General features: G+C 57.3%; 1 protein-coding gene across 1 annotated transcript in view; it reads right to left on the bottom strand.

Annotated features, from left to right (window-relative positions):
• Window positions 1–21,591, bottom strand: part of DLGAP2 (DLG associated protein 2) — a 663,652-nt gene that overhangs the window by 107,682 nt on the left and 534,379 nt on the right. Inside the window, exon 6 of the mRNA XM_079142912.1 lies at window positions 2,437–2,502. Within this exon, the coding sequence (XP_078999038.1) occupies window positions 2,437–2,502 (66 nt within the window). The remainder of the gene's footprint in view (window positions 1–2,436; window positions 2,503–21,591) is intronic.

Here is a 21,591-nt window from a genome sequence, read left to right as displayed (position 1 = left end):
GCCCGCACGATGAAGCAGTGTGACATTCCGACTCCTTCAACCTGACCTCATCCCTCAATGCCGCTTCATGTGACCAGGGACACACTGAAGGTGTCGCCCAGGCCCCAGAGCTCCAGAAAGAGTTCAGCAAACCACCTTTCCTGGGGGTCTACCACCTCATTTGCATCCTGTGCTCAAGGCTAGGGGATTCCACACCCCTGCCACTGCACCTTCCCAGGAGGAAACACACAGAGCCCAGCATGACAAGCAGAGAGGGTACTGCCCCAGGCACCTACCTGGGGACACACCCCTCCCAGGACCTGAGCACAAGACTCAAGCTCATGCTGCCTGGAGAACTCAACTCCCAAGTGCATCCTGCTGGCTACTCTGTTCCTTCTGCTCTGCATGCTCACCCCCTGCTCTGCATGCTCACCCCCTGCTCTGCAGGCCCCCTCCTGCTCTGCATGCTCACCTCCTGTTCTGCATGCTCACCTGCTGCTCTGCATGCTCACCTCCTGCTCTGCATGCTCACCCCCTGCTGTGCACGTCCCCTCCCCCTCTGTATATTCACCACTGCTAAGCATGTCCCTTCTACTCTGCATGCCCACCCCCTGCTCTGCATGCTCACCTCCTGTTCTGCATGCTCACCTGCTGCTCTGCATGCTCACCTCCTGTTCTGCATGCTCACCTGCTGCTCTGCATGCTCACCTCCTGTTCTGCATGCTCACTTCCTGCTCTGCATGCCCACCCCCTGCTCTGCATGTCTACTCCTCCTCTACATATTCACCCTGGCTAAGTATGTCCCTCCTGCTCCGCATGTCCCCTCCTGCTCTGCATGTTCCCCTCTGCTCTGCATGTCCCCTCCTCCTCTGCATATTCACCACTGCTAAGCATGTTCCTCCTGCTCTGCATGTTCCCTCCTGCTCTGCGTGCTCACTTCCTGCTCTGTATGCTCACCCCCTGCTTTGCACTCTCCTCTCCTGCTCTGCATGCTCACCTCCTGCTCTGCATGCTCACTCCCTGTTCTTCCTGTCAGCCCCCTGCTCTGCATGCTCCAGGCCTGCTCTGCAGCCTCCTTATCTAAACAGGCACAGAGATGAGCAGTCACAGCCACAACTGCACATAACTCTTTCGGCCACAGAACAAATGACGTGAGTGCACCACAGCCTCAGTTAGCAAAAGTCAAATTGTCCCCATTCCCCCTTGGGAGCTTGAGACCTGCCTGGAGCCATGGTCATGGTGGAGAGTTATACTGAGGGCCATAAGTAGGTGCATGACCACTCAAATAAAATGGCTGTCACTCCTCCCTATCAGGAGGCCAAAGTAGTTCTGGCTTTCCCAAGAGAAGAGAGCACACATCCACAGCAGCACCATTCACAGCAGCTGGCAGGTGGCGCAGTTCCAATGTCCTGCAGGGATGAGCAGTGGACAGCGTGGTCCTGCTCAGTGACTGCCTCTCAGCTTGGACACTTTCGTATTCCCAGGGAGAAAGGCCTGCTTGAGGTGCCAGCTTGGATCTTGCGTACCTGGCTCGCTGTGGGGAAGCTGCTGCTGCTGTCTCCGAACTCCACCTGTTCTCATATTTTAATTGAAAAGCAAACATTTGGGGCTATAGTTTTCTTTAAAAGGAATCCTGAGTTTATAGAAAGAGCTCCTTTGGTTCCCACTACAACTCTGCACCCCACAAACGGGCAACAGATCTGGTGACTGAAGGTTTGAAATAAACCAGGAAAAGCTCAGATTCAGAGTTGAACTTGGCACCCTGACCTGGCCCTGGGGCAGCAACAGCCTGCGGCCATCAGGGGCCAGGAAGGGACACGGAAGACCCACAGGCCCTTTCTCAGCTGTTGGGTGCTGGGTTTACCACACTCCACACCTCTGGCAGAAGCTTCGCCCCTTCTCACTTATGCCATGTCAAGTGACTGAAGCCCAATGGCATCAGCCCCGTGTGTCTGGGGCAGCAGAAGGAAATCGCGTGACCAGCCTGGGGAAGGCATCAGGAGGCTTCGCGGGAGGCAGCCTGCAGACCAGTGTGTGTGGGATGGAGGCGGGGACCACTGCTCCCGCAGTAACAGCTGCCCGGAACAGTGCCATGCGCAGGGCCCTCGGCTTCCTCCTGTGACTGACAGCACGTGCCCATCGCAGGAGGGGAGAGGAGCTGCTCCCCGCACGCAGGACCGCGCTTCTCCTCCCAGGCAGCCTCCCGCACACCAGGGTCTGGAATGCCCTTCTCTCCCCAAGAGCTCCTGAAAGGTGCTCGAACTACTATTTTGGGGGAAAAACAACAACAACAACAAAACTTGGCACCATTAACTTAGTTCCTGCTAGGACAGTCTTTAAGGCACACATGCATAACACATTCGGGGGGAAGTCCCCACGGCGTGCAGGCACTGTCCTGTCCCTCTGTGACCGGCGCCTCCTGTCCCTCTGTGACCGGCGCCGGCGTTGGTACTTTACCTAGGTCTTCCTCTGCTGGCCCTGGGAAGCTGAGGCCCGGCTGGGCCAGGTCTCCTCCTTCTTCCTCTGCAAAGACAGAAACAAAGTCGTGCTTTACTATGACTCTGGTGTAGGCTGTGCCATCTACACACCTGTGCAAGCTCTTCACCACCAACAGGGGTCACCCGCCTGAGACACTCATAGTCCTCAGATGTCACCGTTCAGAGCCAGGCGTGTCATGCCATAACCTCAGGACCAAGCCCACTTTCTGTAAAACCCAGTGATCAAGGGCATGCCCATCCCCCACCCGGCAGGCGCTCGGGCAGCCTGTGAAACGGGCCTTGGCTTCCCTGTGGCTGAACTCTGGGCTCCTCAGCTTCGCCAGCCTTGGGACTGGCTGCTGTGACTTGGCCCTCTCCCCCCACCAGACTCCCTCCAGCCAGGTGGATCCAGTGGAGCCTGTATAGCCCGGGAGAAGACCCCTGCTGTCCCGGAGGCTCTGTTCTGCCTCCTGGTCCTCGATGCGCAGAGCTGCGGTCACTGCTGCACTGGCCCTGTGGGGCAGCCCAGGTGGATTTTGCCCAAAGCGCACCTCCACCTCTTCCACTGGGCCGCCCCTGGGCTGGCTGGTTTTCATAGTTCACAGTGCCATCTCAGCAGGGCATCTTCCTGTGCCCAAGAGAGCCTGGACACTGTGCGCTGGCCCCTGCACAGCAGGGGCTACAGAGGCAGGAGAGGAGCTGGCCCTGGGGGAGCTGGGCTCAGGGTCATCTGTGGCCCTTATCTGGGCTCTGCCTGGTAAACCAGGTGCCAAGCTCCCAGGGCCATCTGGACAGTGTGACGCCTGGGCTCTCTGCCCGTGGCAAGGGTCAGGCACACAGTACTCCTCTGAGCCGGCTCCAGGCAGGGACCTTCCAGCAACACATCGCACGTGTGTCCCTGCACGTGGCTGTGTTAAATCGAGAGCCTCTGCACGCACACACGTGCACGCCCTTTCGCACACTCCCGTCCATGCTCCTGCGTGTTTGGACTCTGGTTCACACAGCTCTGTGGGCCTTGGTCTCACGGGTGGGCTCTGAGGCACCTCTGCACCCAGGGCCCTGGGGTCAGAGTGTCGGCCCACACTGGCACGCACAGGACCACAGCAGCTTGTGGCTGGGCCCACGTACCCTGCTGTCACCACCTGATCCAGCATGCCAGCTTTTGCTGCTGCCAGCAAGGAGGGAACGTGGCGGATCTGGCCGCAGAAGCACTGAGCAAGTCCCCAGGGTTCCCTTGGGGATGTGGTGGGTCCCGACCTCCTGGTGGCTGACTATTAAAGAGCCATGTGTGTTACAAGTGACTGTCCGAATTGGGTCAAGAATGCACGACAGCCTGCTCCTGTTAGCCATGCCCACATTTGCTTGGCACATCTTGCTCAGGCTGCGCTTTCCTGCTGATGAGCTGGCTACCACGAAGCTCTCAGTCCAGGGCCAAACCAAGCATCTGAAACCAGGACGGGCATGTCTTCCTTTGCTTGGAAATGCAATGGGCGCTGCTGCATAAGTAGCTCCATGGGGAACACTGTCACAGTGTCACCTCGGATATGTGCAGGCAGAGGGTCACCTCGGATACAAGTGCAGGCAGAGGGTCAGGAGAGAATTCAGGGGTGACCCAGAAACAAGCCCTTGGCCTCAGGTCTCTTTTGCCCTTGACACACTTACACAAACAAGTGGGGCTTTGACAGACAGGGATTGGACTGCGAGAACGTCACACTGCTGCAGTTACAAGGGCTGCCCACGTGCAATACGGGAGCTGAGCAGGTGGAGGCACAGCAAGGACATGGAGCCATGCGCACACGGAGCTATGGGAGCTATGCACACGGAGCATGCTAAGGCTGATGATAGGTGGGTGTGAGTCACCCCTGGATCTGCTGGAAAGAGAGATTGGCTTTGTGGTCTATCTTGCTGTTGGCCGGATCGGGGAAGCGTGAGGCCTAGGAGCAGCTCCACTCAGGAAAATCCCGCCAACTCTGGGAGCCGCTGGTGGTGCCTGCCTTTGGTGCTGCGTTACAGCTGGTGGAGCTTAGCTCAGGGTGTGCCTTGGTTCCACTGGGGCTACCGTCCTTCCTGTCCAACAAGCCTTTGCATTTTGGGTTTGCACCATCTGCCTACCCCGGTCCAGAATCTAGTCCAGACAGATGCCCTGGTCAAACGAGTCACAGCCGAGCCAAGAGCCCGGTGCTCCTTGCACCCTGGGTTTTTGCTGCTGTGGGTGTCCCCACGTGCCTGAGGAACCCGCCGAGCAGGCGAAACCAAAGGATGCGTGAGGCTCTCAAAGTCAATGGCCTCACTGAGGACACTGGGCCTCCCAAGCTGCCCCCTCCCAGGCCGGAAGATGGGCGGGCACTGGCTCACTGGGGGACGCCTCTCTTCTGGCTGACTCCTATCATGGGAGCCACTTTGCTGCCCTGATGTCACCAAGGACAAGTGCCGCCTGGCCAGCAGGCTGGGCCTGTGGCTCCGGGAGCCACACTCCTCAGCGCCCTGAAGGCAGTGGCTGTGGCCCTCAGCCCAGCTCCTCTCTCTTGCTGTCCAGATGAACGGCTCAGCCAGGAGGCGCTGGCAACCAGGTCGACCTGTGAGACGAACCATGTTGCGAAATGAATGGGCCTACACACGACGCCAGGCTCAGATCTTCATCACACGTCCTCGGCAAAAACAGAAAAGAACTGCAGACAGAACAGGCCGGAGTTGGTCTGCTGACCGTCTGAGAGCACCTAACGGGCTCCGGTCTTCAGGGCAGAAGCGGTCCTTCGCCCCGGCTCCAGACGGCAGTTCTCTCTGAGGTCGCTCACTCACAGTGCTTTCTGGCTGAACCCACCTCACGACCTATTTTTCTTATACACAGAATTTAATGACTGTGCTCCCTGAAGTACGGCCCTGGCACCCTGCTGCCCACTTCTGGGTGGACTGGAATGAGGCCTCTTGCAGTTTTGTGTCACAGGGCCTCTTCCCAGAGTTAGCACCCAGTCCTCCACGTGCAGAGCGACTCCCACTGACGTGTGGCCTGGGGCTGCCAAGGAGGCCTGTCCAGGGCAGGGGTGCAGCCTCAGGACCTGCCACCAACCAGGCCATGACTGGCACACTTTCTCCCCCAGCAGAATGTGGCACGCGGCTGCATTTCAGCAGCTCCGGAGTCCCCTGCCCACCTCAGGCGGGGGCTCCCTGCTGGCCTGGATCCCAGGGCTTCCAGGCAGGGCCAGCACTTTGCCACTCTTAGCAAAGCTGGCTCCAACGTGGCCCACAGGACTGCTTGCCCACGGATCAACAAATCATGGGATGAGTTACTTCGGTCTCTCAAGGCCAGTGGGGAGGAGAGGTTGTCACCTGGTCCTCTGGCGTGGCCTTGGCTCCAGCTTGGGTGCCGCTGAGCTCTGGCTCCAGGGCACCCAGCTCCTCACGCTGCCTGCTCGGATCTCCAGCCTGCTGCACGGCCCCGGGGAGCACACAAACCCTGTGGATCCTGGCACATCCCTGCTGGGCAGGGCTGTGCTCTAGCCTGTCCTGGGGAGCTCCACCTTCGGCCTCTCGGCTGGAGCTGGGTGGCAGGTCGGGTCACGGCCTCGTCCCACCTGTGAGCCGAGTGTGCTTGAGCTCACCGAGGAGTCCTTCCTGCATCACTCTGACGCCTGCCCATGACCTTGGTCACCTCGTGCGGTTTCTTCTCCTTGTCTGTCTGCCGTGTGCTGCACCTGGGCTCAAGGGTGGGGAAGCGCAGGTGGGTAGCTCCGTCTGTGGCCCTGAGCTGCACTCCGTGAGGTCCTTCCTACATCCCTTGGGGTGGGGGTCACCCAGGACAGGCCCATGAGCTATGCTCCAGGGTGCCCAGCACAGCCAGCAGCACAGGGCTCAGCACACGGCCCTTAGGGGCTCATCATCCACCATGTGCTGGGTTCTCTGCACACACTCAAGGGTGCATCCGGCTGCTGCTCTAATGAGAGGACTGAAGCCTGCTTAGATTGAGGATTCATTCTGCACTGCCAGGACAATGACACTGATGAGCTCTGGGCTGGCTCCTCTCCTGTTCCGCCCAGCTGCGCCCAGCCTGCTCAGGGGCAGCTGCCGGCTTTTCTAGGGAAACGCAGAGACGCTCCTGGTCCTAGTTTGGATGGAAGAGTGAATCTCAGCAGCTGCTGCCCCTGAAGTCTACAGGACGTCCACAATAGTTCAATGTCACACAGGTCAGCTAAGCGGAAGCTCAAGGTCCCTAATGAAGCCAAGTCCCCACTCTGCCAAGGGTGACCGCAAATGGCTCCAGCAACCCCTGGCACTGAAGTGGCGCCTGCTTCCCAGTCTGCAAGGCAGGGTGGAGCAGGGTCAGCCCCCACCCTGCATGCGAACCTGACACATCTCCCCAAGGAATCCAGCCTGACTAGGGGCAATAGACCCTTGATTTCAAAATCTTGACTAAAAAGAAAAAGATTTAAAAGTGCTGGAGTAAAAAGGCATTCCATTATTTAAATACGTGACAACTTCAAAGTGAATGTATCTGTCTGCAGGTGAACTCGAACATTATTCACTCAAAATGTCACACTGATTATATCTTATACACTATGTTTTACGTCTAAATTCCAAATGCACGTGGGACTCTATACTTTGCACTATCTGTAGTACTTAATAAGGTTTTAGACCACAGATTCCTTTAAGACAGGTCCACCTGGAAAATACTTCCTTAAAGACAGAATAAGGGGCATTTTACAAAACTTGGAAATGTGGCCTTCCAAACAAAGTCACAGCTGCTCCTGCCCCTCCGTGCCAGCCTCAGAGCCTGCAGTGAAGGGTGTGGAGACGGGGCTGGCTCCTGGTCTGAGGAGCGGCTCTAGTGCTCGTCTTGGTAGAAGGTCTGGTGCTGCTCTGGAGGACAAGCCCGGCACCCATCAAATCACATTTCAGAAGAGCCATGAAAAATGTCTAGGGTGAGGACGTCCCATGTAGTGTCAATGGCTCCTGAAATTCAAGTGTGACCTGTATTTCTGCGCTCCATCTTGCCTCGCCACCCCTGGGGAAGTTTTGGAAGATTCAGGTGTTCCTGCCTGTTCCCCAAGAGCCTGTGGCTCATCGGCTCTGGGGGGGCCCCAGTCAGTCCAGTTAATGTGTTCACAGGTGACCCAAGGGTGCAGCCAGGCCTGGGAATCACCAGCTCTGAATGAGTGAGGCCACTTATGAACCCAGGTTCATAACCCAGGTTGTGGCCGTGTCCTTGGGGTGCAGGGAAGCCAAGGGCAGCCACTGTGCAGGCCTTGGTGGGAGCTGACCTCACACCAGGGGCAGAACCTGGCTGCTGCCACGCTGTCTCACTTGTTTATACAACATGCTTTCTGGCCAGGGATTTTTCAGGCAATGTTGGGTTTCAAACACTCTTGAATTCTGGGACATATCATCTTAATTTTCTACTTGACAAACTTCTCACACCTGGCATTGCCTCTCCATTTCCACAGGGCTGACCAGACCCCCAGGTGAGGCCCTCAGATGTGGCAGGAGTCAGGAGAGCTCCAAGTACATGACACCTTTTCCTGGATTGTGTGCAAATGGCTTTAGGGTAAGTCATAATGCTCCAGTTTTTCTTTAAAAGAAATGACAAGCCTTGATTTTCAAGGGTCCAATTAAAGCAGAATTGTTAAATAAATCACAGTACAATTACAGCAGAGTGACGGAGAGCCTGTAAGTGCTCGGAAAGTTCCAGCACGAAGCCGAGTGAGAAAGCAACATGCAAACTCTGTGCAGGTCACCGCTGGAGTCTGCTGTGGGAAAAGCCTGCAGGCAATTTATCAAGGCGCTCCCACCCCTGTCTCTGATTGGAGGGATGATGGCTGCGTTTGATTTTCCCTTTTCAACTTTTTGTGCTTTGCAAATTTTCTTTAACCAGCTGGTGTGCCTTTTTTAAGTGTGAAGAGGCATAAAATGCTTGGCCTTCAATGGTCTGCAGCAAAGCGAAAACCTGGATGTCCCTCTTGATCGGAATTGGACAGCCTCAAATGAAATGGATAGTGGTAAAGCACATGGGTTCATCGCCATCTGATAAACCTCTGTCTATTGCCCTCTTTCTTCACAGGTAGAATGGTGGAATTAATCGTGAGCAAGAACTCAGCCAGCTGAATGCCCATCCTGTCTGTCTGTCTCCAGGGGCCTCCAGTGTGGGGCCTTGAGTCGGGAGCTTGGTGATCACCAAGGATGAGGATGGCTTCTGTCTTTGCACAGCTGACAGGCCTGTGTGCCTGTGATCTCCAATTTGGATGGAGTGGCACACACTAGTGGCACCTTCGAGCATGTGACCTGGGCCTGGACAGCTGCCTCCAGACGTTCACTAGTGGCAGAAAGGGGGTGCCTGCTGTAACAGGCTAGGCTTCTTGGGTGTCTAGGAGGACATGCTGGAGGGCAGCCCTGCGAGGCCTCATGGCTGAGCTCCTTGAACTCTGTGCAGAGCCCACAGAAGCCATGTACCAATTATGCCCGTCAGGCCCCACCGCGCGTCCCCCTGAGCACATTTCAGAAGGAAGGCAGAACAGGCAGCCATGGCCACCACGCGCCTTGCTCACGCTCTCACCCCACTCCAGGACCTTGCTGTCCCTCTGGTCCTTGTTCATGTTGGCCTGTTGCCAGCACTTCCTGATTGCAACCACCTGACCTCAGAGTGGGAATCTCTGAATCTGAGTATTAAATGTTATGGTCCAGCTGCAGATTAGAGGTAAGCTGAGGAGCCATAGGTGATTGACCCCAAGTCCTGGGGCTGCTCAGCAGGGGTCAGATTAGAACGGGGGAGGGGGCCCTGCACTGCCCTCTGGTTTCAAGTTCCACACTTTCCCCTGCTCCTGACTGTGCCCACCTGCATGCCCACCAGGGGGGCTGCAGGACCAGCGCCCCAGGCTCTGCCCTGCCTTGCTTTCCCCTCACCCTCAGGCATTCAGTTGGCCTTGCTCTTCCTCTTTAAACCATTCTCCTTCGGGCACTGACATCTGGGCTCAGATGGTACTAACGGGAAAATGGGTGCCAAGGAGCCTTCATGGAGCGTGTACCCTGTGCCCAGTTCTGCCTCTGCTCTGTTGAACCCAGGCCTCTGCTTGCTAAACTCCAGGAGGAGAGACTCTGGACAGCTGCTGGGATGCGTGGGGAAGGAGAGGGTCCTCCGGTCCCCACCGTGGGCCTCCCCATGGCTCTGCTCCCAGTGGGCTTGTTGGGAACCCCAAAGAGCATCCCGAACCCTGAACCTGCTAGAGGAATGGAGCCCCGCTGACCTTGTATGGAACACTCTTAGCCATTACTGAAATTTCCTTGTCTGAATATCGTGCAGATGGCAATATCTCCCCCTTTGCTAATTCACCGATCTAGGGTGTCCTGGGAAGCTGAGAAGCTCTCAGCTAGCTCAGTGGCCACTGACCTCATCTTGCCCTGATGTGACCTGGGCACCTGCAGAAACCTCTGCACGGAGCTTGGCTCTCCTGGCATCCACCACATCAAGCTTGGCTCTGTGCTGCTGCTGGGCACAGGGGAGGTGGCCTTGAGGGCCCCCCATTCACAGGGGACTGGGGTCAGGCAGATGTGCATCCTAAGTGACCCACCAAGGGGGTTTCCCATGGGGCCTGGGTGGGCAACACCTCCTGGGATCAGTCCTGTTTTAACACCACCTTTCAACTTCGGCATCACTGCTTAAAATGCATGTTCTATTTTCTACGGAACTGAATAAACTCATCTGTTGCATGTAGAATTGTATAAATCTTCATTAAATATTTCCTACCTACAGGGTTGCAGTTTGTGCTCGATTTCTAAAAGAAACCAACCTCTGAGACATGACGTGTGGCTGGATGTTTCCTGCCATCTTTTGTAAACGCCCAGTTTTGGTGCTACTTAGCCTTAAAGCTGAATTTTGATCTATATCCCCAGGGCTGGCCACTATTCGTCTATTTCACGTTGGATGTTAATAAAAGTGAATGACATTTGTTAAAAAGAGACAGATGAAACTGGTCGCCTATTAGTCATCAATAAATCGTGCCTAGGGCTTCATTCTTCCTTTTTAATCACACTTCACACCAAATTCACTTGCAGGGAACTAAACAGAATCGGGTTTTATAGTGGCCCTGAGGCGGCAGTTCATTTTCAAAGCCCTTGGATTGGGAATCGATTTTGGTGTAACAAGTTTTATAGTTCTTGACCTAAAATCCAACCAAGATCAACTAAGCTGCACCACAGCCACGAGGCCAGCCCCTGTGCGTCAGGCCCTTGTGGGTCCGGCCCTTGTGGGTCCCTGCGTGGCCTGTGCTGTGACACTGGAGATGGAGAGGGACACTGCACAGTGGGGCCGCAGGCTTCCCATCTGCCGGCATTGGATGGCAGCTGCGGGACGCCTGTGTTTTACCGCCACGCCACGGGGGACCGGAACACTGCGCCTCAGGACAGCTCCCTGCGATGCAGGCACCCCAGCCTCTCCATTTGTGCAGTGAAAACCTGGACAAGGTCCCCCTTGGGCCTGAAGCGCTCAGGTGCTGTCCAGACTGGAAGACAGGAGGGAAACACGCCCTGCCCCAGGGCTTTCCCACGGCTCAGGGGCCTTCGGTGCTCCTGGTTGGCCAAACTGTCCCGAGGAAGCCACGTGCCCAGCAATCCCTCGTCTTGAACATGCAAAGCAGATACACTTTCCGGGTCTCTCCTTGTCCAGTTAAGGTGGACGCTGCTCAGAACCACGTGGAGCCCCCAGGCTGCAGCATCATGCAGGTAGCAGTCCTTTTTAAATAACAGGTCCAGAGGTGGAGGAGTCCCGTGGGAGAGAGCCCAGGCTTCGTGTGTCAACCAGCCTTCATGGTTTCCTACAAATGCTGTCCCAGCAAGGGGCCAGCCCAGCTTGCCCTCTGCAGCCCAGCTTGCCCTCTGCAGGCTAGCTTGCACATGTCCAGGCTGACATGGGTTCTAGTTTGTCTGATTTGGGGCAAGTAACTGAAGCCTTTGTTGCCTGATCTGTAAAATGGAACAGTGCCATTCATTTCGGATGCTGGTCAGGATGGAGCAAGGAACGCCAGGGGCCTCGGCAGTCCTGGACACTGACCCACACTCTGCTTCTGCTCCCTCCTTCCCTTCCCGACTTCTCTCTGCATCCAGATGATCCCTGAAAGGTGTCACTCCTTCACTCTTCATGTCCTGCCCAAGGTGGGAACGTGGCAGCACAGGAAGGCCTGGCCAGCACACAGAGACCTAGACACGGGCATGTGAGAGGCACGGAGGTCCCGACACCACGTACTGCTGACACATTGGTTTCTGGGGCCCAGACCCTCCGCATCCCCCTCTGCCTCCCACCTGTGAGGAGGGCTCGTGCTTGGGACCCTGGCTGTCTCAGCAGACACGTCAGTGTGGCCCCATTCCAGGGTTCTGAGGAAGGAGCACGCCGTGCCCGCAACAGCAAGCCATCTCCGTGTGCGCACCAGGGACACGGCCACACGTGTACTAACTGTCTCGACCACAAGAATCTGCATCCGTGGGCGACCTTGCCCCAACGTGCCTGCCCTGTGGCTCCCCGTAGCTGCAGCTCTACACCGGTCTTCCACCAACACTGAATATGCATGGCTGCTCCTGAAAACAGCTCCTGCATTTGAATAATAGATCAGTGCTGCCTGGCCTCCAGGGTGGAAAGATGATACAAGAAATCTGCAATTCATTAACTGCCTTCACCACAGAGAGCAGGTCTGGCTAATCCACCTTGTCTGAATTATGCTAAACGCTTATTATAGTTATCTGGCAAGATGAGAGAAAAGGAAGGCAAGAAGAATCTTCCAGAAAAACAACAGGCAGAGCACTAGAGTCACCCTCATTTCCAAGCTCATTTCTGCGACGTTCCGTCAAGGCTGGTCGTGAGCGTCCAGCGGTTCTCCACAGCGCAGCAGAAGGACTGAGAGGACGCCCGATGCTAAAGCTTAGCTCCCCCCAGGCACCCGTTCTCCTGAATGCTGAAGATCCCATCTGCTCATCAGCACTGCAGCCACACAGCCCAGCGGGGCAGCTGACCACGGGGCCAGCAGGAGGGGAGGACAATCGCCTCTGTTCTGGGAAACACCAATGTGGCCGGGTGGCCCAGTGGGAGGGCGTATGCGGGACTTCAGAGGCACAGGGTGACCTGTTTCCACCCTCCTGAACTCCACGGGCAGTGGGCTGGCTTGAGTTCACAGATCTTCCATGAGAGTCAACAAACTAAAAGCACATGCATCAAGGTGCCTTTTGACCAGGAGTCCCTGTTCAGCTCGTACCTCAGGCTCTACCAGCCTCACCCACGGTCCCAGGCTCCCCAACACTCCTCAAGTTTGTATTACTATTCTTAATGATTTCTTTAAAAAAGAAATGCTATAATTTCAAAAAAACACTTCAAACAGCAGGAAGGGCCCCAGGAGCCGAGCGCAGGAGACGGACAGCAAGGTGCTGCTGGACAGCCTCCTCGTGGGTCGGTGGGGCCCGGCCTGGCCCTCTCCCTGGGGTTGGACAGCAGCCAGGCCCTCTTAAAATGAGCGCAGAAGCTGCTCTGAGTTCCAAACCACCCGGCACCCAGGCGGCCTCACGTGCTGAGCGTTGGGTTTCCTTCCAACTGTCCTGGGACGAGGGCCACAGAGGCCATGCGCCCCTGGGATGTCCCCGGGGCTGTGAGTGTGGCCAGCTGATACCCTGCCCTGGGGCTCAGGCAGCTTCCTCCTGAGGGAGAGACGGGAGGGCTGTTGGTTCAGGGGCCGGTGGCTGGAGTCTCCTCCAGGTGGCCCTGCCCTGCGTCAGAGGAGTCAGCCTGGCCGCAGACCTAACCTGGGGCTGCCTCCAGCACGGCTCCTGGGCCACCAGAGCCAGAGGCCGGGAGCGACTTCCGAGACTTAGAAAATCACATCCAGTGGGAGAGCACCCAACCTGGACTTTTCTTCCCAAGACTTTTCCAGAAAAGCGCTTTGCTGTGGGAAGGAGGGGCTGCTCTTTCCCAGTCCGAGGACGCTTGCTCGTCTGTTTGATGCACATCGACCACGCGGGCGAACGAGGCCGAAGCCGGGAGCCTCTGAGGCAGCCTTGGCTCCCCAGCTTTGCCATGCCTGCCTTTTGTTCAGCATGGACTCTGTGTCGGCAAGTCATTTACAAGTGACTCAGCCAGGCACAGAGGGTCAGTGTCCTGTGTGCTGCTTCAGGGGTGTTCTTGCTTGATCGAAGTCGTTTTAGAGCAGAATGTGTGCACACATGCACTATGTCAGGCATAGGGACAGCAAGGCCCTGAGCACCAAGGACGCAGTGCTGGGCTGGCCCCGTGTTTCCTGTCCTCCGTTCTCTTCGACTTCCAAGGGAAAGCAGAGGCTCTGGGGAGACCTAAAGTCCGGGCCCAGCTTGGAGTCTCCAAAGCTCCTCTGGCCCTCGAGTCTGGGCAGGAGGTGAGCACCAGCTCTGTCAGATATGGTTAAAGGCTTGGTCTGTAGCAGACCACTGGGATCAACTCTGCACCACCTCCCGTGTCCCTGTGGGGTGGGGTGGGCAGAGTGGCTGTCCTCTCTGGACACCTGTGCATCCAGGCTTCTCATGAGAATTCACAAAGTCAAACGGTTAGAGCTCTCGGGGAAACTACTGTTACGCCCACAGCCCAGTTTAGATTTGAACGGAGATGCTTGCACACTAATCCTACCAGGGTAAATAATTACAGTGCTCACATTTCCCATCCCAGTGATGGTTTCCACGCCAGAATTCTGTGTGCTATTCATAGTACCTGAAGCCCTGTGAATTGCAGATACCACAAGAATAGCTACCAGCTGGACCACAGGGCTTCTGATGAGGTCCAGGGAAGGATGACCTGGCAATCAGCCGTGTCCCCACCACAGAGGTTGGCCAGGCCCTTGGTGTGACAGGAACTGCAGGGGAGACCAGTCAACGACTGCAGAAATGAATCAGCCTCACCACCTTAGAGGGTCAGTAAGAAAAAGGAAGTGAAATGGCCATCTGCAGATGGTGGTCTGGGTCCTCTGTCAGGGGCCAATGGGCATCTGAAGGGACCCTGGGCACATAGGCCACGTCTGCACCCCACCCTCGTCACACAAGCTGGGAGGTTCTAGGCCCTCTGAGGTCAGTGAGTATGGTCCTGTGCAGGTTCCTGGAGGACAAGGCAGGTGGCGTGTGGATGGCACCCAGTGGTCAGCCTGAAAAGGTGGACGACCAAGATGGGCTGGCTCTTAGGAGACAAATTCTAGAAGATAAACGGCTAAGTTTGGCAGTTCACTGTGAGAGGTGAGCGGGAGGAAGAGCCGGGGTGGTTGCTGAGGTCGCCGACCCTACACAGGAAAACTCACCCCCTGTTCAGAGGAAAGCAACAGAAACCAGGCCCACGAGGAGCCTCCCGCCTGCTCCGGCGCTGTCCACCTCGTTCCCCGAGTCATCGAGGGCTGTCATCCCTCGGCCTAGCCCGACTGCGTCTGCTCCACTGGTCCCGGCTATAATTTCGTTTGTCATTGTTTATCTTTGCCCACCTTCTGAATTATTCTGGGCCACGTAATCTGATTTTCTGTGGGCTCTAAGTCTGTGAGCCCATGGTAATCCACATGTCTAAACAGGAGAATCTACACATCAGGAAGGGCACAACCTGGCCACCCTTCCCTGGGCAGATGGGCCAAGGAAGGTCACTTATCATGGCCACTAACAGGCATGGAGGAGAGAGGCCTGTGCTAGACACTCAGCAGAGCAGCTGCTGGGCCAGCCACTGCCACGCTTCAGATGCACTGCCCAGCAGCACACCTCAGGGTGGACACTCAGGGAGGACTCTCCTGAGCCGGCCCTGGTGGGTGGGCCAGCAGTGTAGCCGTCCAGGAGTGTAGCCAGGGCACTGCCACGCACACATCGCTGGCCGTGTCCCCCATGTCCAACCTGGCATCACGGGATGGCCTGTCTCCTTCATTCCTCAACTGGAGACCTGAACTCAGAAAATAGGGGGCTCCCTTCCCTCCGCAGCCCAGCCTGTCCTCCCACCCATCATCCCTAGGTGTCCACTGTGACATGAACAGGCACTGAGCAGGGCAGAGGTCCTGTTCTGCCCGAGTTCCTGCAGCAGAAGCCCTTCTGCCACAGACTCCCAGAGTGCCATGCAGGCTGGCAGAGTGCAGGGTGACACCGTCGGCAAGCCCCGGGACTGAGGTGGGAGAGCAACCCCGAAGTTCCGGAGTTTGCTTCCAAGAGGAAGCACAGGATGAAATCTCCCAGCTGGTCTCACGGACGCTGACTTAGCTGGACATGCACCACTCTCAGCTGTCCTGGGACATCAGCAGCCTCCCAGCACCGAGCGGGTCGGCCCAGGTGAGCTCAGAGTGGGTGCCGGGGACGGCACCAGGATGCGCTGTTTCTCACACACGTCCAGGCAGGCAAGACTTCAGGGGGACGTTTAGAAAGTGTTCGAATTCCTCTTCAAAAAGGCTAAAACACGCTGAGGGTCAGGGCGATGGCACTTCCGCAGCCATCTCCGCCCTCAAGGTGCGGCGCCTCTGTCTCTCCTTCCCCTGCGGCCTGCTGGCTGTGTGGTTCTTCAGGCTGTCCTACCACTTCCCCAGGACAGGCCCTGCCTCATCTCCCTCCAGAGGAAAGCTGGCAGCTCCACCTCCTGCCAGACCAGACACGGGAGAGTAGTCGTGAAGGACGTTTTCCTTTCTAAGGAAGGAAAGAGCTCTTCTCTAAGATCTAGAGGAAAAACAGAACGAAACAAAAAACCTACAGAAAAATTGGGAACGTGCCCTCTTGGATAGAGAGAGAAAGAGTCCTGTAAACCACACTCTCAAAAGAGCACGGAGACGGGGTGCTCCTGCCACCAGGCAAGGCTTCCTGGTGCTCCCGGCTGGGCTGGGAACAAAGCAGGCTCGGGAGGAACGCTTCCTTCTTGCTTGCCCTGGTCACGGTGCCGGGCCCTCTGGGCATCTCCAGGGCACGTTGGGAGGAGAGGTGATGTTAGGCTTCTCCGCAGGACTTCTGAACCAAGACCATTAGAACCGCAGCACCACCCACACGTCAAAGAGCAAACAGGCGGGCAGCAGCGCCTGAGGGGGCCAGCCTGAGTGTGGACCGCGTGACGAAGTGGAGGGGGAGTTCACACAGCAATGGCAGGCTGGGGCACCACACCCCAATGGCTCCGAGAGCCCCCAGGAAGGGAGAGTTCCCTGGACAGCAGGTGGCCGCTTGGTAAGTTCACAGATCAAACCAACACCACTTGACCTCTGTTAGGCCCTGTGCATCTGCTCACAGACCCTGACTAGCTCCCGGAGGGAGGCGCTCCCACCCCAGGTTAGCAGGGAGGCAGCCGAGGCCAGGGCCCCGTGTGTGCCCGGCACAGCACGCCAAGTCGCCAGGGTCACCCACAGCCAGCCTCTGGCACAGTCCAGGCAGCCTGCATTCCCTGAGGGAGGAGGTGCTGCTGAAATGAAGAGCTGTCATCTGTCCACAGACGTCCAGCCGGGCTCAGTATGCTGAGAACACTGTGGTGCTCAGAGCTTACATGACCCATGTGTGACAGGAGACTGAAATCCAGGGAGGGCAGAGGCCCAGACCTGGGCAGGAAGGTGAGGGCAGGTGTGGAGCACACCGTCCCCAACTGCTCTCTGAGGGCTGTTCCAGCCTCCCCGCCCAGCCCAGAGCTGGCTGACCCTCCTCCTTGCAGCTGTGTGGCCAGCTGTGATGGCCATACATTTGAGCTCCTCTTTTTCTTTGTTGCAGGGGTCAACAAATGAGGGATGCACGTGGCACTGTCGGCACGCCCGTCACCGCGGCCCCTGTGAGCCTCTGGGTGCCCTCCAGCCAGGGGCCCTGAGGGGCCTCTGCTCCCAAGGAGGAGCCCGAGGCAGCTCCCAGGCGCGCAATCCGACTGCAGAGAGAGCAGGGCTCTGCGCTGCGTCCACCGTTTACCCTGAGGCTGCACCAGGCCTGGACCCACGCTCAACCTGTGGTGCATCCATGGTGCTCGGCTGGGCTTGAGAAGCGGCTGAGGTGGGAACGGGGCTCAGTGTGTGCAGCAGGGTGCGTGGGACCTGTCCAACTGTCACACAGAGCTCCACCTGAGTGCAGGGCTCTACCACGGGGTGGATCTGAACACGGGACCGAGGCTTGCAGGGTTGTCTGAGGCCGCCCAGGTCCCTTCCTGTCTCCATGAAGAGCCATTTCTCACAGGACTTTAGCAGAGGAGCCTGCAGGATGGTGGTCTGCTGGGCCGGTGTCTGAGCAGCTGCCGGGGTCAGCGGGAGGAGGGCATCTGCGCAGCAATGGGGTCCCACGCTGCTGAGGGAGAGAGGCCTGGGTGGCCTGAGCAAGACCAGGCTCTGCGGCCGTGGGACTCCTTGACCGTGAGTTGAGCTGGTGACAGGCGCAGGTGCAGGGGCCAGACCCACAGAGTGGGCAGAGGAGGCTCCGAGGGAAGCGGGTGACATGGCTGCACTGGGCTGGCCGTCGCCACTCCCACTTGAATGGTTCTGGACTGCTCACCCAGTCGCCCGCAGACTGAGGAAGGGGCATGAGACCCAGCACACACTCCTGCTGCTGCCAGGCCAGGGTTTCACCATGTCTGAGCTCACTGGCAAAACTATAAGGAAGGGAGTAAATGACAAAATCCCACGTTTTGCAGAGGTGATATTAAAAATATTTATCAACCGTCCATCACAGAATCAGACTGCAGAACGAGTTCCAACACCGCCAGAGGGGATGCTGGCCACGGGACCCGCAAGGCCCTGTGTGCATGCTGGCAGGACAGAGGCAGGGGACTGACCACACACCCAAGCTGCTACCAGCCACAGGGCAGAGACGGCGGGCCCAGGCCCACCCTGGCAGGAGGCGTGCCTCGTGCGTTGGCTGGACTGAGTTCCAAGGACTCTGCACAGCTGCTGGAGAAGCTCTGAGGTTGTTGCTGAGGAGGGCCAGCAGTGGGGCTGCCCACACTCACTGCCCTCAGACAGAGTGTGTACCCAGGAGGCCTGAGGCTGGGCTGACTGCTCGGACCCGGCAGCAACTCAGCAGCAGGACCCTGGCATTGTAGAGAAGGTGCTTCAGGCCCTGAAGGGCCCTGGGGTGATGGCAGCACCCCAGCACCCTGTCTTAGTGTCCCTCTGTGCTGGAGAACTCTCAGAAAGACAGACCGACAGCTTCCAAGGAAGGCAGGTCTGACCGCGAGCAGCAGCCGACAACCCCGCCAAGACCCCGCCAAGACCCCACCACGCATTTGTCCCCAGCTGCCTCCAGCAGCTTCTGGAGAACCCTCCTGCCTGGGCAGTGGGGCTCGGTCATGCCCCCCAGGGAAGCTGGGGCCAGTGCATTCCTCTCCCCAGGACAGGATTCCTGTCCGGAATGGCACTGTGTTCCTGGACTGTGTTCTCTCTGGGCCTGGGCACGCGGGCCACAGCGTCCCACTGCTGCAGTCTCCTGGAACAGCGGTGTGCCCCTGCTCCAGGCTGATGTTGCTCAAGACCTCGTGCGATGGCCTGAGGAACAACTTCAGAGTCATTTGCTGGAAGACTGAGCCCCTCCTTGGCAGATAAATGAATGCCAGCATCACACACGGCCACTGCGCAGAGGGCCAGGGTCGGCGTGTTCTGTGGAGATAATGCCTCTTCAGGAAGTGACCAGCACTGGATGCTGTGCTGCACCAACATCTCTGCCCTCCAAGGAACGTGTTGCCAAGCAACCCTTGCTGTGTGGCCATGTCCTGCAGTCTGGCGACCGCAGACTGACCACCAGGAGCGGGTGGGGGGATGGCCTTGGTGCCTGCAGCCCAGGCTCAGCTGCAGGGCCGGTGCTGCGCAGGGCTCTCTGTGACGCTTTGGTTTGAGATGAGAAGCCTAGGTCCCTCTCCAGACTCAGTGCTGTCCACATGTATCCTGCTCCTTATGTCCCGGAGCATGTGTTTCTGCCACCCCTTGGGCCTGAAGCCTTCCTGTGGAGCCACTGGCATGGAGACCATGCTGGCCACACAGCTCAGCAGTCTGGGCTCAGTGAGGATGGCCCTCTTCCCCACACAACAAAGTGAAACCACCCTCTACACCCACCCGAGTTCACCATAGAGCCTGCAAATAAGGTGAGCTGAGAGTCCCTCTCCTTCACATGCAGGAGATGTTTCCCTACCCTAATATGTAAAAATGCACGCGAAGTGATGTACAGAACTGATCTGCAGACAAGACTCAGGTCTGACGCCCTAGAAAGTACAAACCCACTGTGGAAACCATAGTGGAGGACTCCCAGGCACAGCGGGCTGGAGCGTTGTGCTGTGACGGGGAGGAGCTCAGCCCTGTCCTCATCCAGTGTGCAGCCTTGGCACCACCCTGTCCCCACTGTCTTCATACAGTACAGACATCATGTCTCCCAAGGGTCACCACAAAGACCAGGGAAGTAAGAGGGTAAAACCTGGCATGTGTCTGACGTCGCAGACTCCATGAGTATTTGTGTGAAGCATTGGTGTCAGGCATGTGGTTTCTTCCCAGAGAATCAAAACAATCCACAACAAGACCCCAGCTCAACGGCAAGTCACGTGGACATGGGGAAGTGGCCCGGGTGCACAGCCACCGTGTGTACACCATGAGACAAGTATTCACTGACTTCATTCCACTAAACACAAACAGGTCTCCAGGTAGCCGACCTGTCAGTCCTTTCTGTTAAAGGAGGGATGGAATTACACAGTGCCGGGTGAGAGGCCCTGAATGAGCTGACAGGTCTCTCAGTGCCGTGGCCAGCTCGTGTCGCAGGTACACGTCATCAATCAGTTCACAAGTGGGTCGCGCTTGGTGTTGCAGGCAGTGTGCGGAAGAAATGCTCCGAGCCCCTGACAGAGCCCACCACGGTGGCTGAGGAGCACCTGCACAATGGTCTCCGGAGAGTCCCTCGGCCGCAGCACTGAGGGCAGATGGGGGGCATCAGGACTTCACAACAGGGACAAGATGCATGTGACAAGCAACCATCTCTGAGCACGGTACCTGATATCAGATGTCTGGGGCAGCGCACCCACCGTGGGGCACATGTCTCTAAACCCTGAGCCATTTCTGCAGCCCTGTGTGCACCTGGCTCAGAGAAGCTGAGGCCAAGGTCCAGGTGCCAGGCCCCATCAAGGAGCCTGAAGGCCCTTGTCCTGGAAGACTCCAGCCCTCTGCTGGCTTGCTCGGCTCTCTCCCGTGCCCATTCTGCACCTCTGCACATTCTCCATGTTCTCTTGCTGACCAGAGGCAAAATGGGCTTGTCCTTTCTGTGTTCATATCGTCACCTTGATCCTTAAACGCAATCTACACTGGCATTTAGGCAGCTTCCCTGGAGGACCAGGGGTTGTTCAAGGGTGATAAAGTCACCCGTGGATTTACACGCCTCTCTGAGGCCCAGTGCAAGGCTTGTCTACACGGATTAGGTGGAACCTGAGGAGACTGACCAATATCTGTCATGCCTCTGTCTTGACACAATGAAAGGCAAGGTACGATGCAGGTTAAAGGGACATCCAAAGTCCTATAGGAGGGAAGGAAGGTTGCTCCTCTGTTACAGGGAAATGATCCGGACTCAATGCTAAGCCTGTCTACAGGACTGAGTGTCCAGCAGTTCGAGGGGGCAGGCGGACAGTGCAGGGGCACAGCTTCCAGCGGTGTGGCCTGCGCAATCCCCTCAGTACAGGATCGACCGGCCAGGAGAATGCCAGCAAGGACTCTGGGCACCCTGGGGGGCGCTAGGGGAGGGGCAGGGCGGGGCGACGTTCTGCTCTAGCTGAGGAAGTCAGCTGAGGGGGATACAGCAAGAAACAGAAGCCAAGGGTGGCCGCCTGCCAGAAGACACCACTTTGAGTAAATACCAGACACCAGCTTCCTTCAGATGGAGCTGGTTCAGACTATTTGCCAGGGACCATCTGTCCCGTCAGAATTGAAGTCTGAACTTGGTGCCGTCAGCCAGATCTGTCAGCATTGCAAATGCACTCTAGAGCTGCTAATTAGGGGTGCCCACCTAGCTTCCAGGAGGCTGGTGGGTCCGGCTAGCAGGAGCGCTGTCCTCACCAAAGCTGGCCTAGGGCACATGCAGCCTCTGTGATGGCTCCAGGCCAGCCAGGACAGGGACAGGAGGAGGCCAAACTGACCTCTGCTCCTACTCTCATGGCTGTCCACCACGAATGCTTGTGTGGATTATGAGTGTTTCTTGAAAACCACCTCTCAGACTCAGGTCT

This window comes from Sciurus vulgaris, assembly GCF_902686455.1.
Source record: "Sciurus vulgaris genome assembly, chromosome: 5".
Classification (NCBI taxonomy): Eukaryota; Metazoa; Chordata; class Mammalia; order Rodentia; family Sciuridae; genus Sciurus; species Sciurus vulgaris.
The sequence above is the reverse complement of the archived record's forward strand: the minus strand, read 5'-3'. Positions and strand labels throughout refer to the sequence as shown.